At 42.3% G+C, this 21567-nt stretch overlaps 1 protein-coding gene across 9 annotated transcripts in view; it reads left to right on the top strand.

Annotated features, from left to right (window-relative positions):
- Positions 1-21567, top strand: part of MTCL1 (microtubule crosslinking factor 1) — a 126343-nt gene that overhangs the window by 54260 nt on the left and 50516 nt on the right. For all 9 annotated transcript variants that reach the window (XM_071804241.1, XM_065830390.2, XM_065830387.2 and 6 more), the window contains one exon: positions 20881-20940. In XM_071804241.1, the coding sequence (XP_071660342.1) occupies positions 20881-20940 (60 nt within the window). The remainder of the gene's footprint in view (positions 1-20880; positions 20941-21567) is intronic.

Consider the following 21567-nt stretch of genomic DNA (forward strand, 5'->3'; position numbering starts at 1 on the left):
AGATTTTACAACTTCCCCAAATTTGCTTCCCCCTGCATCTCATAATAAGCCCTATACCCCTTTAGTAACCTTCATGTTTTTCATGGCAGTCAAGGAGGAAAGTTTCTTCCCCTCAGCTATTCATGGCTTCACTCCGGGGACAACAGCTTAATCTTCTCCTTCGATGGAGCACTCATCATGTTCTGTTTTCACTGAGTTACTTGGGTTGATCCACCTGTTGCCATTCCTCTGATCCTCTCCAGGTCGTTATGCTTATTGTGATAAAGCCTTTAGTCATATAACCTTACACCTTAATTTTTTGTTCTTTATTTTTTTAGATCTTTTGAGGTGTAGCTTTTTTGTAACAAATTGCCTTAGTATTCCTGGTCACTCTCAAGCCAAATAAAATTAGCAGTTTGGTGGTGGATGTTAACTAGGCTGTCCTGAATCCTTCTCCCTCACAGGTCACATTGCCATCAATACTGCTTGGGTTCATCGTTTAATGAAAAAAAAAATTAAATTGTCACGTTGTTCCCAGAAGGAACAATTTAGAATAGAACTGTTCAGACATACTGTGGATTATCGTGGAGGTTTTTTTGGCCTTTATCTTCTTCTACTAGACTATAAAACCAGAAATATGTGTCCTGTTGTTTGATGAGCACTTGCCCTGGAGTACTTGTTTTTCTTAGAGGAACTGGAATATCTGCTCTATCAGTTCTCTTGCAAAACTCCTCCTTTTGGAAAAAGTGTGGCACCGTGCTCTGGTTATTCCAGTGTTGCTACTGCATCAATAGTGTATTTGTAGCTTTCAGTATTGCAGCTGATCACGCCTTCAGCTGCATTTTCAGTACTTGTAGAGACAGTAATGAGGAAAAAATGTCTGTGTAGGAAGTACATTTTTCCAGATCTGCTCAGATTTAGTATTCAGTTGGAGTAATGAAGAACAGATGAATGCTAACATGTTTTTTGAAGTCCCCTTTTAGTGAAGCAGCTTTGCTTGGAGCAGTTGTCCACGGTGCCTTAGAGAAGAGTGGACATACTCAAGGTCCTTTAGATAAGCCATCAGATAAGCAAGAGTCACTTAAGCTTTACTCACCATTGGAAGAGAAGTTTGTGCCAGTTTGGTTGCCCTTAGCAGTTCCTGTTTGGGTGTCTTCTGTTGCTTGATCAATGTAAAATTTTAGGTACTGTTGCTTTTATGCAGGGCTTTAGCACACTGGGTACCACACCATACAAACCAGGGGTGACCAGCTTCTTCCTCTTAATGCAAGGGTCTGATCCAACTTCCTGGTATGTGGGACTGCTGTCATTAAACATAGGTTATTAAAAGAGATATAGCCTTTGTACTACCTTGATTTGTACATTTTCATGTTATTTAGTGCTGCTGTTGATCCTTGATAGCTGGTTTGCATCCCAAAAATGTTAAGATACTACTAGCTCAAGGCTCATTATGCCTTTTTCGTTGTGTGTCACAGATGTTTCAAAGGCTGATAAGGAAGGAATCAGGCTGAAGAAAGAGAGGCCACATGTAGTTATGAGCTGTATGTTCTTGTGAGACCTTCACAGCAGCAGGATGTGTCGGTCCTTTTTCCATAAATCTCTCCTTTCACTCTCTAAGTCTGGCAAACTGAACTTCAGTTTAAGCAACAGAAAATGCTGTTGCTGACAAAGCTCCTAGCAAAATGTTGATTTGGGGTAAATGCTTGCCTCACCAAAGTCCAAATGTGACTCTCAATGCAACATTCTTTGTTTACTATTTGGCATAAAACCATGCACAAAGGAATACAGGCTCAGCTGAGACTAAAATGAATATCAATTGGAGAGATACTATCAAGTTCTACCTCCCATCCAAATAAGCATCCCTGACATCACTTCTGTGGTCTGAGTTGGGCCATCATTTGATTTGAGACATCAGATCGAACCAAGCGTGGATCCAAAACAACCACTCCTGTGTACTCAGTTCAGTATACTCTATTTTTTTACATTTTAGAATATTCTCATTTGCTAGAAGTGTGTAGGCATTGCCTAGCTGCTCAGATTTAGGATTTTCATGGCACTGCTTGAAAACAAGCAAAAAGAAATCTGAAGGAAAGTTCCGAAAGGGCCACAAAACCTCATATTTGAGATCTGAAACTAGTCTGTAGCTGGTAAAAATAAGGAGGAAACTTCCTGGCTGGGCCAGCTATCCCTATTAACTTACCATTCAGGCTTCTTACCAATTTCTCTGAAGCAGCTGCTGATGTCTGCAGTGGAGACGTGATACTGAAAGATGGATGAACAACTTGATTAGTCCCTGTATTCTTTTCTTACATTTCTGCTAGAATGATGTTCACATTCACAGGCATTCAAGGACAGTCTTCTGTCCTTGAATGGACTCATTCCTTTGAGAGACATAAATTGGGTAAGGCAGACGAGGGAGAGTCCATCCCAGTTTATGTATTTATGATAAGCTTTTGCGACAGCGAGACTTTCTTTTGTTCTTTTTTTCTGATTTGTATTCAGCGTTGTTTTTCATTTGTGATGGAAGAATGATCCCATATGAAGAATTCAGTATTGGTCACTCATTTCACAGCTGTGGCCATGGTTTTCTTTCTTAATAATGAGTGTAATTATCACCAGCGAGGCTTGTTTGTGGTGGGACTTCACAGCTTCGATAATACGCACCTTTTCCATCTCATGGGCATAGTACGTTTTTATTTTTCCCTTTGCTAAGATAGCTACAGTTATCTTTATTGCTTCTTTTCTTTTTTCTGTTTTTTAAATTCTGACAAGTGCTAGCAGTAAAATTAGATTACATTATTTTAAAATAATAAGGTCATCAGCAGAAGAACTATTTGGGGAAAAGGAAATGTCAGAATAAATAGCCAGTTTTACAAAGAAGACAGACAGATGGTTTGCTCATTAGCAGTAGCCTCCTGAACTGCCCTATCCCAGTTTTTCTTTATTCTGTAGCTGAGCACCCTACTGTTTGGCAGATCATATCTGAGAAGCCAGTTACTGGTCTTTATGAACTTTAAATTGAAACCTATGATTGCACAGTATTCAAGGGAGCCCAGAGTGCATTGGCATCTTTCTGTTAGATGGGTGGAGATTAATCAATCATCTCTCGGGTGGAAAACCCCTGGGAATCCAGCGAGAGCTTCAATGGCCCAGGCCAGCGTGGGACTGATGTCAGTCAGGCTTTGGTCTACAGCTAAGAGGGAAGAGTGTTTTGCAGTTCTTGTGATGTGGAGATTACAAACATTTGCACAGAGCCGGGATCGTGCATTTCCCTACCAAATGATGTGACTGAATAAGACTGTCACTCGCTTTTCTAGAAGTGACTTGGAAGAACTGGTCAGACATGGAAGAGCAAGTTTAGTTACGGACTACATCAGCAGCAGCTGGGGTGCACTTTAGAGCAGCCTCGTTAATTGTTGGTCAGGGTGTTATTTCCAAGTATAAATCTGTTTTAAGTGCTTATTGTCTCTTGCTGCCAGATGGCTCTCACCTCTATCATACCACTCTCACAACTCCCTGGTTGCTCTTGCTTTTGTCACCAGGCTGGCCTTGCAACTGATCTCTTCTTGGAGATCTTCCCTAATGTGGGTTTCCAAATCACAGACCTTTTCTTTCCTGGGCTAGACCTTCCCTGAGACCTTCATCTGAGGTCTGTTTATCTGTATATATTTCCAGATGAAGGGAAGGACCCTTTTGAGGTGGTGTCCTTACCCTTGCAGCCTGTCCCACTGAGATTCAGGCCCTGCAACTCCTGGGAAGCCGCTGGTAACAAGTAATAGAAGTGACTTGATGCACAGGATCCCAGGGGGGACATGCTCCTGTCCCCTGATGACATGCCTGTTTCTCTGGGTCTTCATACCAGTGGCAGCCACTTTTACTGAACTCAACACACTTCTCTCTTTTTAAATGTCTTTGTCTTTTGTCGGAGCTTACAACAAGGAAATCTGAACAGCTCTGGCCACAGGACCACAGCTGAGAAGCAGCTCCTCAGGGCTATAAATCTGGACATTGTGTTTTGTGGGGAACTTCTTATCTATACTGCATTTTTTACTTTTTCGCTTCTCTTTGATTTAATGCTTCACATTCAAGAAGACAGCAGTATAGAATTAAATAGGGGAGCAGAACTTCACACACTGACCATAAAGGTGTAAAACTGACACATTCCTGGTTTGACAGAGCTTTGAACCAGCTTCATCTCTGTTGGCAGCAGCTGTATGGTGGATGCTTTATGCCAGGTTGCACCTATTAACACCGATGCTGAATTTGGCTCGTTTCCAGGATCGCTGCCATAATATGAAATGACATATGTGTTTGCAGTGGGGGGGAACATCAAAGGGAATCAAAGAATAAATTATGACTGCTATTTGTGTAACTGTGAAATTATCTGAGGTCTGTTTATTTGTAATACCTGCCTGCTTTTTAAGTTATGCTAAATTATGTACAGATTTTATCACAGGATAACAGTGATTTTTTAAATGCAATGTAAGATAATTACACGATAGCTATGAACTGATCTTCTAATTTCTGTCACCTGGAGAGTAATCAAGTGACCTTACCCATAGCTGTTATTTTACATATAAAATGCAGATTTAAAGATTAATCCTTACAAAGATTTAATCCTTGCAGCAATCCTATGAGGTACATACATGGGCAAACTGCAGTCCAGAAATTAGGTGATACAAAACTTGGCGTAAACTCTAACTCAACGGTCTTCCTTGTCACATCCATCCTTGCATCTGCTGCTTCGGCCATCTATCTGTATGGGGTAGAAACAGAGTGGTAGAGAAATTAAAATTGTGACCTCTCTTGCAGAATAATATACTTGTTCTGCTCCAAAGTGAGGGTAGTCCCAAGACATTTTTCTTCTTTTTTCCATGTGTCTGCCTGACCTTTGCAGCTGAACTTTTGGATTCTGCTGACTGTGCAGCCTCTTCAAGGCTCTGCAAGAAAGTCTATGTATTTTAGGAGTTGTTTGCATCATAAATACCTAATTGTAGGGAAGAAGAGAAAAATCAATATTGTTTTTCTTCATTTAGCAGCATTTTACAACTGCATATGAAGATCCAGGCACTTATTCACAATCATCCAAGCGTAATGAGGTTTAAAACTCATGGTTTGGCAAAATTAGCATCAGCAGTGTAGGCTCTGGGCCACTTTGATGCCAGTTATCCCTTTTTGTTTGGGGTAGTGCAACGTGCAGCTAATGTGTCATGTGGGAGAGGACAAAGAGACTTCAGTGGACTCTGAAATTTTAGCTAATCTCTTTGCGATGACACATTGACAGATAGGAAAGCAACAACAGGGCCGTAAGGAAACAAAATTGTAAACTTAAAAATTGCCGGAAGAGCTGAAAATACCAGCCTGTCTCTAATTTGGAGCAGCCATCCGATAGCATACTACCAGGCCAGTGTCCCAAGAAATATCTCAAAACTGCAGGATTTTCTACATTAAGGTTATTCTGTTATCATTTTAAAAAGACTGAAATAGCCAAGTGAAAATGTAAGACCTAGAGGTGATATTAAAAACTGTAACCTTTTAGGTGACATCATTGCACCATTGTAGCCAGAATATTGATTCAGAAAGGGACTGGTGGGTTTTTAGGTTCTGTTTTCATGATTAGTGGTTGAGAAAAAAAGGCTTTTGAATCAAAAGAGTGAATAGGAACATTCAGACTATAAAAGCCTATATGCATTTGCATTCATTGTTAAAATCCAGCCAAAAGGAAAATACTGCTTCTGCAGATTATTTCTGCATTAGACCCTGTGTAGTTTCTTGCTGTGAAATATATCCAGAAGTGCTGTTCTGGCTGGGAATGTGTTAGTGCAACAGCAGCGCTGGGGACATTGTTTCCTCCACACAGCATGCAAGGAAATCTGGCATTGCTTCCAATCTCCAACATTTTTGGTATTAGAGCATTGCTCTTAGAAAAATCAACATCTCCTGGCTTCTATGGAGAATAGTATTTCCAGAAAAAAATTTGGGAGGAAAAGCAGTTGGTTGAGAGGGAAGTTTGTCAAAGCTGCTTTTTTAAACATTTCCTGGAAGTGTGATCAACTGGAAGCCTGAAGTATTTTCAGCAAACTATTTGCAGACAGTAATTATGAAGTTTTGAAAGTCTCTTCCTTTTCCCTCAGCTTTTACCCTGGGCTCAGCTCTTTAGCGTTGGCCAGCGAGCATCTTTCAATTGCAAGTTTATTGTGTGACTCGGCATTTCATCCCAGGGTCTTAATGAATATTGTCTAGCACTCCTCGTGAGAACTGTGTGATCTTACATGGGAGTTTGCAGAGAGGCTGGCTGGTTAAATTCACGCTTCTTATGAAGAGCCACATAGAAGTTAGAGGGCAGAAGAAAGAAAGGAAGAAGCACCTAAAAAAGAAGAAAAGCAGGGCCTGAAGAGAGCACGTCATTCAGAGGACCCGTGTGAAATCTGACAAGTGTGCATAAATATTGGGCCTGCCCATAATAGGGCTGTGATTCTGCCATTTGTGCTGAAGTGAGGTCAGTGGGATGCCTTGCATGACTAATAATGAACCACTCACATCAGTACATGCAGCACAACTTTGGAGCGTGAACAGCTGTGAATACTATAAAGTCACTTTGCTGTGCAGAAATCAAAGTGGTTATCGAATTTTGGTTGAGGGTGGGAGGATTTTTAATTTCTTTTTTTTATATTATTTGTGTCTTGTTTGCAGATAGAAAGTGGTTTTTTCATTTTATGTCTCAGCAGCTCTGAATGGTGTTTTAAAAGTTTTATTTTTAAAGAGAATCCCTGTTGAATCATTTGGAACATAGGGCCTACTTAGTTCTTCTTGCAGTATCTGCAAGGCAGTGCTGGAATCATAGCAACAAGTGATATAGAGCATACATAATGCTGCACAGAGCCCAGTGGCAGAAAGCAAGCTGAAAAAAAAAGAACTATCTCCTTTAAACACCAGTCAGAATCAATCATTTGCTATTCCGAAAGTGTGAACATTATCTGAAATGTGGAAGGAGATTTCAGATAAGTATATAGCTTCTAATTAAACTGATAATTTATGCCTCTTCGAATTCAAATTTACAACAAGGTTTCACTTTAGCTTTTGTTATAAGGGTAGACTGTTTGGCTAAAACCTGCCATTTTTATGTTGACAAGGAAATGAATAGGCAAAGTCTGAAGGGGACTCATCCAAATGAGTTTTGGTTCCAAGTCATTAAAAATAATTATCTCAATTAGCGTTTTGTTTTGCTTAACTCTAGATCTTTTGCTTCAGGTTTCTTTGTCTCCTTCTGGGGCACAAACAGCTTTCTCCAGTTTTCCCATGTAAATTGAAATGCAGTAGAAATTCATACTTCAATTACATGCAAAATAAACAGAAAATAGCTCATATGTATGTGCACGTATGCTGTATGAGAGAACACTTGAACACATGGGATGAAGTTTCACTGAGCTCTTTTTTTTTTTTTTCATTCTTATAACTTCATATCAGCTTAGTGAATTTGCAGATATGCAAGTCAATATTTTTTAAGCTATTTGTGTATGCTGCAAACCTTTGCCTGTTTTTTTTTTTTTCCTGCTTTTTTATTTTTCTTTTTTTTTGGGGGGTCCTTTTCAAAGAGATGCTGTACATCGCTGAGGGCTTTCACTCCTTGCATACCCATCCCAATATGTGGTGTCCAACCTTCCCATCATGTACTGTGTGTAGTAACTTGTGCCACCACAAGACTCTAAAAAAAGAGTCTAAATACACATGTGAGGCTCCTTTGGTTGTAGGGACAAGGGCACTGCACCTCCTGCTTTGCATTTAGAGACAAAACACTGCAAAAGGTGAGGGAGAATCAGTGTGGAGAGGGAGACCTGAGCTTTACCACACTTCAGAGATTTATTGGGAGAAAAAGTGAGTGCTTCTCTGTTTTTCTGTTTAACCAGAGCCTGCCTCAGAGCTCCCTTCAGGGCTCCTGGGAGCCTGGCAAGGTAGGGCAGTGAGGAAAGGAAAAGCAAAGGTTGGAAGGGATGCCTTGGTTGAGACCAGCTGCTAATTGCCTGTGGTTTTATTTGCTCTCTACCTCCCAATAATTTAGGTGTCAAGACTGCCAGGATCTTCAAAAATAGCTGCCAAAAGGGTCTAGAGACTTCAAGCTTTTCATACAAGAAAACAAACAAAAAAATGCAACCAACCAAACAAAAAAAGCCACACCCTGAGATTTCTAGGAAGAGAATAGAAATGCATGTTTTGTCAACATCCTCCATATAAACTGTGTTCACCTGAAATTTTCACTGCTAATCAGCAGCCACATTGGGAGATCAGCCCCATAAACAGTTTGATTCCCCTTCTTTATCACTCAGTGGTCACAGTGTACAACCAGGTCCAGCAGGAATTCAAATTATGTATTTCTTTTTCTGTGAGAATCTGTAAGGCAGCTGTTTGTGCCCTTACTTTAAGCACTGACACTGCAGCACCCTCTGAGATAAGGTGGGCCCTCAGCTAAGAAACAGTTTACCTGTGACGAGCTGCTTTTCCCAGGTGGCTGAGGATGTAGAGAGAGAGAATGATGAATTAAGTGGTAGAGAGAAACAGTTTTCGTGTTTTGATTAGAAAAATGAAAAGTCCATGAATTTCTGTCATCTGAGAAATAATGATGTAAAAAAAAATGTGGGTCTCTGGCAGTCCTTCCTTCTGTCATTATTCACTCTAATGCATACATATTATTCATAGTCATTAATCTTCTGCACCCAGGCTGGGATAAAGCCTATTCTGCTGTTAGTTGCCATGTTTCAGGTCAAAAACTCATCCACTGATGTAGCTCAGACATTGCAATTTTGTTATTACCAAGAGAGAAACACAGCCTTTTGGGAGCCCTTGCCTCAACCAGTGGTAGAGAAAGAATATTTAGCCAGGTGATTTGAGGTTTTTTCCTTTTTCTTTCCCTTTTTTGGTTTGCTTTGCTAGTCAGAGAAAAGAGGTGAAGGTTTATCACGTCCCCTAACAAATCTGCGTTTGCTGTGTCTTCAGGCATCGCGAGATAATCCCAGATTTGTATTCTTGCTTGTCACTCAGTGTGGCTTCAGGACATGACCTGATCACATCCTTGCATCAGGCATCCCTGCTGCCTTGCTTTTAATCACAGGAGAACAACAGTAGTCACGGATTAGTGACCATTAGATACTTCTCTGCAGCAACCCCTGTATGCTCTCCAGTCTTCTAGAAACTTCTGTTTCAGCAAAGATGAAAGCCTTACATTGCCTAAGGCCTAAGTCCAACCCTCACTGAAGTTAATGAAAATGTGAGGAGATTTTTTGGAAAAAATCATTAAACAGTAGAGATTGTTGTGAATTTGGTGCAGAATTATGTTCCACAGTGGTGTCTGGTATTTAGCCATTTGTATATGGTTAAATCCCTGTACTTTGCATGCTGATTTATAGTTTTTTTTTTTAAAAAAAAAAGTGCCTCTTTTCTTTGTGGTCAAGGAGTATAATAAAAAGTATAATAAAAAGGTACTTCTCCTGAATAGTTTCCCAGCCTGCAGTCCCCAGCAGGAGCATGCTGTTGCTGCTTTGCTCTTCCTGAGTGCTTTGCAATGCTTTCGACATATGAAGAAGTTCTTTGGAGTAGGCAAATCAAATACAAAGCACATAAGGATGTTCCTGCTCTGATGTATTAATACTTCAGCATGAGAAGTACCCAGAGAATAGAAGGTCTTTGGGACTTACTGTCTAAAAATGATTTTTTTCAGAAGCTGATCCTCGAATCATCTTCAGACCTCTTTTACTAGGCAGCAGCATCAACAAGCTGTGTGAATGGGATGAGTAAGCTCTGCCCTTTAATTTATGTGTTTTGCTGCATCGTTGCAACTGAGGATATACCAACTGGCATCACCTTTCAGGGACTTGTAAAGTCGACAGTACTGCTCACCCTTTTCGTATTTCATTCCCTGTTCAGGACTGGATTTGTAGCAGCACAATCCAGATAGCAGGAGTGGGATTTTGCCACTTCATCGGTGAACTGTATATATTATCAGCAAAATGCACATTTTACAGCAGGTATATAAAAGTACAAAGGCATACTTTGCTATAAAAGTATGAGAGAAAGCCATCAAACCCAAATGCTGTCAGTCTTCATTTACTGTCATAATAATTATCATCATAAAGTTACAGTGTACCACCTGACTAGGGTTACAAATTCCGTCACCTGAAGGGTTAGGAAATGCCAGAAGTTTCCCGAACAGCCTAATGCAGTGCAGACACGGTCCCTTCCTGCTCACTGCCTTGGTTCAGGGCTGGTCCTGGCTGCAGTGACCTTCCTGTGCTGCTCTGGTAGGTCCTCCAGCTTCTGGAGGGTACAAGGTTTCTTGTGCAGAAGAAGCTCCTGAAAATCAGTTCTGGCTATGTGCCTGCAGCTCACCCCACACAGGAGGATGGAAATGTGGGGTGTTATTTGGCATAATGATTATATTAAAAAAAAAAAAAAAGAAAAAAAAAGAAGTAAAGAAAACAAAAAAAAAAACAAGCCAAAGCAACAAACCTACAAACACGCATCTCTATTGCCATTTTAGGCTTCTTGTGCTTGGTTAGGTGTCAGCAAGAGAGGCAGAGAGGAGGACAGTGGGATAAGTTCTCAGAGATGAGAAATCCTCTCCTATGAGGAATCCTTAAAGCATAGACTAAATTGTCAAGAGGAGTGAAGAAAGTTGGAGGTTATGAATTAGACTAAACAAATACGTGGGAATAATATACAGTGAGAAAAAAAGAAAAAAAACTCCACAACAGCACATGTCCAAGCAATGATGTCTTAATCCATTTTTGTAATGTTTCATTCCAATAACAATTTAAAGTAAGATGTGATGATCCAGGCCCCTTAGTCATGTATTCTAAAATCGATATGTTACTTGAATAAAGATTTTTGCCTTGGGTTATTGCTACTTGAGTGGTCTGGAAGCTAATTCGTTTTCTGGTTTAAAGGAATCTAAATGGGTCATCCTCTCTCTCTTTTCAATTTTGTTTTGGAAAAATAGACAGAAATTGTGATTCATAGCAAATCTATATCCAAACAAAATACATCAGTTAGGCCCCAAACAGGAATTGTTTAGGTAGGGACAAATACCAACAAAATGGAAGCCATGAATTCCTCCTTTGGGCATGTGCTGATCACTGTCACCTCCCCAGAAACCTGCACCTCGAAGTGCTGGGGCACTGCAGTGGGGAGGCTTGGGGTAGTCAGCTCCTGCATGAGGGATGGGGAATCCATCTGTCCTTCCCAGGAACCACAGAGGAGACCAAGAAGTGTTATCTCACCCTACGCTTTCACCTGTCTCCCTAGGAGCTGCTCTCAGAAGTCTGAGAGCTTGAAAACCCCTTCCACAGTCTCCCTTCTCCACGTAAGACCCAGTCATGCACAATATCCCTTTCATTTTGTGCTGTGGTCCTCAGGGTCAGAGCATCCCTCTGTATCCAGAGGTAGGGACGATGAATCCCAGCAAGGAGTCGAGGCAGTTCGTTTAGGCTTCAAAGCAGTGGTAGCGCAGGAGAGCATAGCCCCTGCATACTTACAGTCACCCCAGCTCCCTGCAAGAAATGGGAACAGGTTCTCATGTAATCATGGCCCAGCCCCAGGAGCAGGCAAAATGGTTAAGGATAGCCCAAATACCCATCCAAATGGGGGTCTCCTCAGAAGTATGCTTCACACCAGAATGATTTGCTGGGAACATCTGTGGCACTCTTATAATTTTTCTGTGGATTTTTAATTTTAGTGTTTAAAGCACTGTGCTTTTACAGTTGTCGTCTCTCCTAACAGTTTCTTTCCCTCCTGGCCATTTCCAGCTGCACTTGGGCTCGTAGGTAGCCTAGCACTTTTCTTCTATGAGGGTAACTCTTGCCCTGCAGAATGTGTTGAAGGAGCGGGTGGACATCACATTGCTGTTCTTAAAGCATTGTGTGCTTCAGCTCACCAGCGGGCTGGTGTGTTCACAGGAGCTCCATCCGTCCCCTTCTTGTCACCTATACCTGCCCTGGCCTGGCCTTCACTGTTTCTTAATTAAGTGCCACGCTCTGGCTTGAATTTCATTCCTATAATTGATGGCCTTGTTCATTGTAGCAGAACTGACTTTATTTGTGCTTGAACTGTGACTCCTATGGCTTGCTGAATATGGATGTCTTGGGAGTGACCCATCACCTCTTGGTAAATGATTGTGTGTGCTGAATGATGTGTAGGCAAGTGTGTCACAGGTAGTAGCTATATGAGGTTCAAAAATGTCACCAGCCACCAAAGTGTGAATTTGCTGGCTTTTTGCTCTATTTTTATAAACCCCTTTTTCAGAGCGCCATGTCCTTAAAATTGTGAAATAATAGATGGGCAACCAAGGATTACAAGGACTATCTGGGACATGTTCGTTGGGGATCATTGCAGTTGGCCTTTAATCTCTCTGCTTCTTTAGAATTTAATTTAATACTTTGTAGAAATAGCAAGTTGCTCTAATCCAGGGGAGATTGAATATGCTTGTACTTGTATCTGCTCAAGGAAAATTTTACTTTCTGTCATCAATGTGAAAAACATTCCTGTGGCTGTTGATTTATTAGTGCGGAAAGTGCAGATGTTGCGCAGCTCTGAATATCTTTCTCTACAAAAAGACTTCCAAAAATATTATTTTTTTTTTTCAGATTCTATGAGATTTGCTCTTTACACCTATACTTTGACCACTACAGAGATTGCAGAGCTGTGCGTTTTCTCCCTCTCCCAGTGCCATAAATTGCTGCAGTAACCTCCTGACATAGTACGAGCTCGGGGCTTTGCTCAGCTCCCCTCCTGTCCTTTAGCAGTGCTGTCCAAATTGTGTCTAACTCTGCTTTGTCCCGTCACTGTCAAACTCTCCAGTTTGTGTCTCCAGTGTGCTGAAGGCTGTCCTGATACTGGGACCACCAGCTATGTAGCGTTGCTTCCTAAATGCCCTTGGTGGCAGAGAATGAGCAGGCTCTATCTATGCAATTGGAGAGCAATTATCTATCCCTGCACATACACTGCCTTCTCAGTTGCCTTCTGAAAAAAACAAACAAACAAAAAATCCCCATAAACATTTATGCCTGTAATAGATTGGCTGTGTTACAGGAAATACCAGGCTGCATGTGCATTGACCAGCAATAAATGCTCTCGTATTGTTGTCCTTTGGGAATGTGAACTCCTGATCCCCTCTCTGAGCACTACCTGGCCTGCAGTCCCATTCCACAGAGCCAGCGCCAGCTGGCTGCTCACCAGCAGCTCCTGGTTGAAAGGCCTGTGACATGACAGCAGTGCATTTGCTGCAGTCCCTCAGAAAATATTTGGCTTTTAAAGCATTTTCTCAGGGAGAAGAGGCATGGAGGGAAGTTCACCTCTGTTTTCAGGCAGTCTGCGTTCAGCGTTGGGCAATGCCGAGCAGTGAGTCGGAGATGGGTGATGGCAGAGCAGGTATGTCAGAGGCGGTTTACAAGGGTTTATTTTCTCTAGCAGTTGTGTAGTTTCCCCAGGCTTCTGCAGTAAGTGTCATCACGAGAGCAAAAAAGGGCTTTAAAATGTTGTACAAGTTGTTTGGTCTTCTCCAGGAGTTTTGCAGCCCTTGTTTTGTCCAGAGAGGCAGAGAATAAAGCCCCAGCCAGCATCACTGGGGCTGTCACCTCCGGGCAAGTGACACCATGTCTCTCTCAGCATGCTGAAGCTTGGCCTGGGATACTGTGGGCACTAAGCATGTATCATTACATTGGGTTTTGTGGCTGAGGACAAGTACTATGCCCATTGGCAAGCTGTTTCAGGACAGGTCTATTTCTGTGTATATAGTGCTGGGCACATTTTTCATGGGCTGTCTGCTACGATATAATACTAATGAGGTAATTACAGGGTCAGGCAGTGTCAGCACAGCACATACCGCTTGGATTAGGCTTGGCTCTTGAACAAGCTTTTTCTGAAGGGGGTGCAAGCTGACGTGGCTCACGACTCGTTCTCCTAGACCAGAAGTGGGCTGGTGCTCAGTGGCTGTGGTGCAGCTGATGTAGGGGAATTTGGGGTGCTGCTTCTGCCTCTTGGGCTGGTGCTCAGTGGAATAATAGAATCATAAAATAGTTTGGCTGTTGGAAGGGACCTTTAAAGATCATCTAGTCCAACCCCCTGAAATGAGCAGAGACATCTTCAACTAGATCAGGTTGCTCAGAGTCCCGTCCAGCCTGGCCTTGATTGTTTCCAGGGATGAGGTGTCTACCACCTCTCTGGGCAACTTGGGCCAGTATTTTAGCACCCTCATTGCAAAAAATTTCTTCCTCATGTGTAGCCTGAATCTCCACTCCTTTCATTTAAAACCTTCACTTCACCCCTTGTCCTATTGCAACAGGCCCTGCTAAAAAGTCTGTCCCCATCTTTCTTATAGGCCACTTTTAAGTACTGAAAGGCCACCATAAGGTCTCCCCAGAGCCTTCACTTCTATAGGCTGAACAACCCCAACTCTCTCGGTCTGTCCTCACAGCAGAGCTGTTCCAGCCCTCTGATCATCTTGGTGGCCTTCTCTGGACTCTCTCCAACAGGTCCATGTCTTTCCTGTACTGCGGGCCCCAGAGCTGGATGCTGGGTGGGTGGGCAATCCCAGATATCACACCTTACTGTGGGCGTTACAGGTGTAATACAGTGGGAGATGGAGAAGGGCAGGAAGGGCAACAAGCCCCTGCTGTGGTCAGAGCTGCTGTGGCTCCTGCCTGGCAGGATTGTGAGAGATGTGTGGCTGTAGGTTCCTCCTCTGGCACAAGGGTGGGAGTGAGGTGGTGCCATGGCAGAGGTTTAGCAAATGTGCCTGTGGTGTGGGGTGAATGGATGGGCACAGCATGGGGAATTCACATTTAATAGCTGCACAAATGGAGGGGTGACAAGGCTTGCAGGGACGTGTTTGCTCATGGCACATCAGTGTGACAGCACTGGTGTGGCAGGGCAGCAGGAGGGCGAGAAGCAGTGCTGTCTGCAGCAATCTGCCTGGCTTCTTTTTGGTTTTCTTCCTGTGAAATAGGACCTCCCCACCAGATAAAAGAAAGAAAAAAATGAAAGTCTGGTCTCATTGTGTTATAATTTTCTTTATATATTGTGACACACGTGATGCAATTTGGACATTTTATGTGTTAACAAAACGGGACAGACAAAGACTTTTCAAATACATTTTAATGAATTTAAGAAGCTATTAAGAAAAGTGTTTGAGCAGAAACACTGTGTCAGACAGTGATACACCTGTGAGGATTTAGGATCTCAGCTGTCTGTTGCAGGGTTTTGTTTATTATATTAATAACAATTATTACATCACTGTGCTATAATTCTTCACCAATTCTTACTATAAAGATTATTAAGTAATTATCATATTAATAAACACGATTCTATTAGTTTCAGGTCCCCTTGTCAACCTTCACTGACCAAATATTAAATGATGTGTTTTGAACAGTATGTTTTGAGCTGGACACAGAAACAGCCCAGCTGTCTCCTGTCCACCCAAGAGCTGCTGTCTCACCTTCCAGGGCTTCAGACAGCGGCTGCAACCCTGCTGCTTCCCTCCTCATAGCACACTCCCAGACTTGTCACACCAAATTATTTGCAAACACCAAGCCAGCTAATATCACAATGGTAGCAGTCCACATGCAAAAGGCACTGGGAAGCCGTAAGAGACAGACGGTGCCATGTGTTAGTAGTAAGAGGCAAAAGAAAGAGTCTCCTCCAAAGCCCCTATTCATAAGCTTAGCACAATAGAGTAATGCAGCGTTAGGGAAATTCAAGCTGGTGCTGAAAGCTAGTGTGCTTTGCTACTTTTTTACTCAAGGGATGGCTTTTATCATGAACTGTAATGCTTATGATACTTCAGACATGGCTTGCTTTGGTAGGTCATGTGAATGATGAATATCGCAGTATTTAGAGGTTTCTAGTAAATGAAATGCACATGGGAATGAATGCAGATATAGATCATTTGCGTCAAACCCAGCTTTATCAGGGCTTGGTGTGATATCTTTTTCAAGGGCCTACAGCAATTGAAAAGCAATTAGAATTTCGTTGTATTTTCCAGTTACATTAACCATCCCATAGATCTGTATGAGAGTCCACATGGAAAAAGCTGCCACCGTACTTTAACTGTGCAGTCATTGTAATACAGGAACATGGGATGGTGGCAAAATAAAACTGCAGTTGGACACACTTCAGGCCTTAAGAAAGAATGGAAAGCCACCCTGTCCTGCCACTAAAAGAAGGGCTGTTGCTACAGAAATGGGAAAAATGCTTCATTTTTCCCAAATGGGCAGATAACAATACTGGAAAGATTTCAGAAAGCCACAGTGTGATAGCTGAAAGGTCCTAGTCGTGTTTCTTCAGTGGAGCATTTGTTAGAAGGTTTTAATAATTAGTGGTTTGAGAGTGACAGAACTCTGCGCAGAAGATTTGTTTTTATCTACCAGACTGGACAAGCGGGGGTAGCTCTGAAGCAGAGAGATGAAGGACTATCATGCACCCCCTCAGTGTCAGAGTTTGGCAAGTCCAAAGCTACAAGAAGTTGAGGAGGAAACTGCCTGCAGTGGCTAGCAGAGCTGGATTTGTGTTGATGGGTCTTGCCAGAGAAGGAGCATGGAGATCTCCTGCTTTTTTACATCCTCTGCCATATTCTTTCCATGCAGTCCTGCACAGTGCCTGGCAAATGCTTGCAGTGAGGCGTTCCTGAGCAGTGATTAGTGATGCAGTTAACGAATGCTGGTTTACATCACTTGGGGATCAATCCGCCTTCTGACCATATGTTACAAGTGCATGTGGTTTTCTTCCGATTCACGTTCATGCCAAGCAGAATTACCTTCATTTAAATCACTGGTGTTTCTTGGAGTGTAACCACGACCAAGGAGTTGGTCCATTTTCAAGACATTTGAATCAGTCATATGGTGTGGCGTAGAGATTATGTCTCTCTGGATGTTTTGTTCATTCCTGAACATAAGGGGGTTCAACAGCTAGCAAGAAGTTAGCTCTTATTATGAAATGCCAATATGCAACTCCGAAACTGTTGGCCTTGCAGATGCCCACAATCTGAAAGCAACCTGCTTAACCTACTGCTGTACCTTAGAGCAAGTGGGTTTGGTCTTTGTGCCTTTTTTTTTTTTAGAGCGCTGTCAGATCTCTGACAGGCAGTATTTTCTAATGAATGCAAATGAAAATTGGGATTATCCATTTCAAAGCAATCAATACCAAACCATCGTTGCACACGGACCATTTATACAGCTCATAAGTCCCAGTGTTGCTCGTACATAATTCCTCACACATCACAGAGATAGAAGTTGCCTTCAGGGCCAGGCTTTCCAAGGCAGCCTCTCTGTTTCTAAGGTGCAGACATTGTCACTTCAATGGCTGACTACTTGATTTTGCAGGTTCAGTTTGATGTGCATATGATACAAAGCCCACGCTTGCCTGGAGATGCCAGACAGCACCCAAAATTACTTGCTCCTCTTAATAGCAGTGACTGAAATGACAAGCTGGCAGCTCTTAGGGACTCTTGGTTCTCTCTTCTTATTTTCCAAGTCCTTCTCTACTGCCGCCTGTTCACAGCTCGTTTCTCATTCTACTCAGCACTTGCCTCGGTATGAAAACTTGGGGTATATGATGTGTTTACATGTATGGTTGCTCTTAACTCAAACTTCATTCCCACATCTAGTTCAGCCTCTAATTCCAGTGCATTGACTCCTGCTTGGTGTTCCTCAGAAGAGAAGCCTCTCTCTCGGTTCTCAGTTTGCAGGACTTTTCTGGACCTGTTAAAAATGAAATTCACCAAAAGATACAAATTATCTCTTCCTGTCCATGCTAGGCTCCTAGGGAAAGTAAAAATAATCGTGTCTCTTCCTGTTGTTAATACTGTAGTTGCTAAAGCCGATAATCTTCTGGGAAGTTTAACTTTTAAAACATTGGGCAATTTATTACCCCCCATGTATTAGCTCTCCTTGGTAGCCAGGAGGTATGGTGACAAACTGCAGTGAAACTGTGAAGGTAGAAAATGTCTGGCAAGTAACCTTTTTCCTAAGAGACTATGTTAACAAAAGGACTAATAAAATCACTGAAAGACTTTCTGGTAGACGGCCAACCCTGGCCCAACTCTGGTTCGTCTCTTGAGTATAAAAAGTAGTACAGAAATGTTCCTTCTTACATGAATTCAGATCAGCTTCTGATGCCGATCTCCTATCCGTTATGGAGAAATGCTCCTTTACTGCACCATTTTACATTTTAAATCATTTAAGCTTGTAGTGCGTTCCACCTACTTCTTGCAGGGACACCCTCTGCCCTCAGTCCAACTATCAGCCATACTGGTTGGTGTTTTGTGCACAGGTGCGGCCTAGTCCCACAGTGGTGAAATGGGGATCTTTCCTTGCGCTCATATAGGGCTTGGGGTGTTTTGGCCCGGCAGTCCCTTCTTGCCACACCTGTGTTTCTAGTCTTCCACTGACACGTGGGAGGGAGGTTTTCCCCTGTAATCTGCTGGTAGCCCCCAGAGGTAAATATACCATCCTTGTTATTACAGCAAGGACAGATGCAGCCTAAGGTTGAGTCTCTGTCTTACAGAAATACAAAGCAATCTCCCAGCCAAGCAGTGATTAGAAGGTTGTTCTTAGGCAAATCCAAACAGGACAGTGTGAAAATGCTTAAAGCCAAGCCTCATCTGTGGCCTTATGGTACAAACTTGTTAGTCTGGATTTGCGAAATCCATTTTTTCAGGTAGGAATGCTGCTTACAGCTTCCAAAGCTAGATCCCTACCTGCTTGTTTCTCAGCCTGTGATCCTTGTGTCCTACATTTTAATCCTCGATTTTAATTCCCTTCCCCTTATTTTCCAAGTATTATCCTGTATAGCAGAGCAAAGGCTTTGTTACTTTCACTTACACAGTGTAGCCCATGTGCTTACATCACCTAGCTTCTCCAGTTCCGTGTTTCTAAATAGAACCTTTTGCCTATAGGTGAGAAAGAGCAAGAGGTTTTTAGGCTTTGACATGAGGTTTTGTATTTCTGGCCTGAGGTTTTGTATTTCTGGCATGATTGGTAGCTGTTTGCTACAGTTGTGTGTTGAGGGCTCTACCAACATTGGTAGACTCATCCCTGACTCTAGGGACTTAGAAATTCAATGCAGTAACCAGACAACCTCCTCTTGGTCATGATACTCTTGCTTGAACTCACATGGAAAAGCAGAGAGTGTGAGGGCCAGGACTGTGACCCAACTAGCACGCTGGGGCATGATGCTGATGACTGAAGACTGCTTTCAGTTACATAGCCACTGCCAGAATAAGACCACATTTAAAAGAAAGAAGAGAAAAGAGTAACTGTTTATCCTGGCTAAGCTTGTATAACAGGTTTTCGTATGATGTTTTTAGTGTTGAAAGTCTTTTTTCATTAAACTGTTTCAGTATCCAGAAAAAAAGAAAAAAAAAATTCTCTTACTCAGCTTCATTAGTTATAGGAAATCACTGGATTAAAGTTGAAAGCAGATTAGCAAAAATAAACTGTAGTATGTCTTGGGCATATGGTGCCACATATGAATGGGTTTTAACTACTTAACTGTGTATAACAAAGAGCAGAAGGAGAGATTTGTCTTAACGTACAATAATTATAAATTGCAGTAGCTGCATAGCTTAACAGTCAGAAACCACAAAGCCATGGAAAGCTTTCGGTTAGGATTTGCCTGTCCCCGAGTTCATGTCACATTTTCTGCCAGCTGATGGCTGGGCACGAGGCTGGACTTAGCTAATTAACAGGATGCCTCTCCCTTCCTCTTCGCTGGACTCATGGTTTGCAGTGCTGGGTTTGTGTGGGTTACAGAGACCAGGATTTAGCCCATCGGATGCAGGAGCCAGCGCTGGTCCAGGCACGCTTCCGCACCCCATGGGCTAGAGGGAAGGCATGCTGTGGGCATGCCCATGGCAGTCTGGGCTTTGCCTCAGCTGGAAGTTGTCCCCCACAGAGCAAATATAAACAGAAGCAGTAAATAAAAGAGGCCACAACGTCAGGGTGATTGCTGGGGAGTATCAGCCTTCAGGCTCTGAGCACAGACAAAGCAATATGGCCAGCTTTGAATTCAGATGACTAAGTTGTTTCTAGCTTACTGCTTTTTTTACCTAATATCTTTCATTCCCCTATGACACTTCAACGAACAAAAGCCAAATTTATGCCATTTCTAAATAGATCCAGTTCACATCAGTTTGAACTTGGTCCTGAGACACAAGTCAGTGCAAACATTGGTAACATCCTGATCGTGTTCCAATCCCTGCTTCTTAGGAAAACTGCTTTTCCATTGGAGTACTGAGCAGCTTCTGAAAACCAAGCAGTGGAGTTGACATCATTTTCGTGTCTTAAAAAATGCTTATAAAGGGATATAAAGATTTGCAAAGCAACCCAAATTTAATTTCTAAAGTAAATTCAGAAATACCTGGTCTTTATTTGGGCTCCTCAGTATGTTGGCTGGCAAGCTTTAACTAATAATGTTACACCACATAGCTAAAACATGCACATCCTTCCCTTTTTTGGGGGTTGCTTTCTTCTGAGGTTTCCACAATGTGTTTCACATCCACTGTGAGTAACATTCTTGGACTTCTGCCCTGCATTAATCAAACATAAATCATTGCCCTATGCAAAAAGAAAGTTTTGCCAAAAATTGTGGTGGCCCAAAGGAGGAGAGGGTTGCTTTTTTTATTTCTGTGAACTTTCAACTATTTTTTTTTTTTTGGTGGGAAGTTTTGTGCATTGAAAATTTACTGACAAGGCCCCGATCATCTTGGTTTTTTTAGTGATTATTACAAAAAATTAAATCCCCAGCTGCCCAGGAGAATATCCTTGCTTTCTCCCCAATTAGTTTTACGGTAGTGAGCTCTGCCAAACCTGCATGCTTTCTGCTTACCTTTTCAATAACTCTGTGTTGCTTCTATTGCAGAGTTCCCTGAAAAGAAGAGGCAGCAGAGAAATGCACAAAGAAAAAAAGACATTTACCCAGGTATGGTTTTCAAGACTGCAATTTTGAGCAAAATCACATGATAAAACTGAAGATTTCTTTTTATGGGTGTTGACAGGGCCATCAGGTACATGAACTAGAGTGCAGTTAGGCCTTAATCTACTGAGACCTCCCAGAGATAATGTAGAAGCAATTTAGGACACAAGTGTGATCTCTAAACCATGCAGCTTCTTGGTCTCATTGTGCTTCTATCCATAGATCCAGGCTGCGGATTTTCTACAAGAACACCTTGCCTCACAAAGTAATTGTATCGCAGCTTAGGGACTAACTAACTAAATTTATACACGGTGCCAAAGATTTTGTGCTAATGAGCATCTTGGCAGGGAATGCGGTTGACACGCTGCAACGACACCTCACGAGCTCTGGTGTTGCAGCCCTGGGTTTGATCTCTCTCAGATGTTGGGGGGCAGCGTGTGAATTTGTGCTCCCCCAAAGCTGAGAGACAATTCAGACCGTAAGCTACCCACTCAGTCTCCCTCTAGACACCAATTTTATTGAAATCCTGTAGGCTGATCTTTCTCAGGAAAGCAGTCTGCCCAGTTTCCTCTGCTTTTTGTGCTGACTGCAGGAGTTAAAGCTTTTCCCACCACCCATACAGTTACTGTTTAT

The sequence above is a fragment of the Patagioenas fasciata genome, chromosome 2, assembly GCF_037038585.1.
Source record: "Patagioenas fasciata isolate bPatFas1 chromosome 2, bPatFas1.hap1, whole genome shotgun sequence".
Lineage (NCBI taxonomy): Eukaryota > Metazoa > Chordata > Aves > Columbiformes > Columbidae > Patagioenas > Patagioenas fasciata.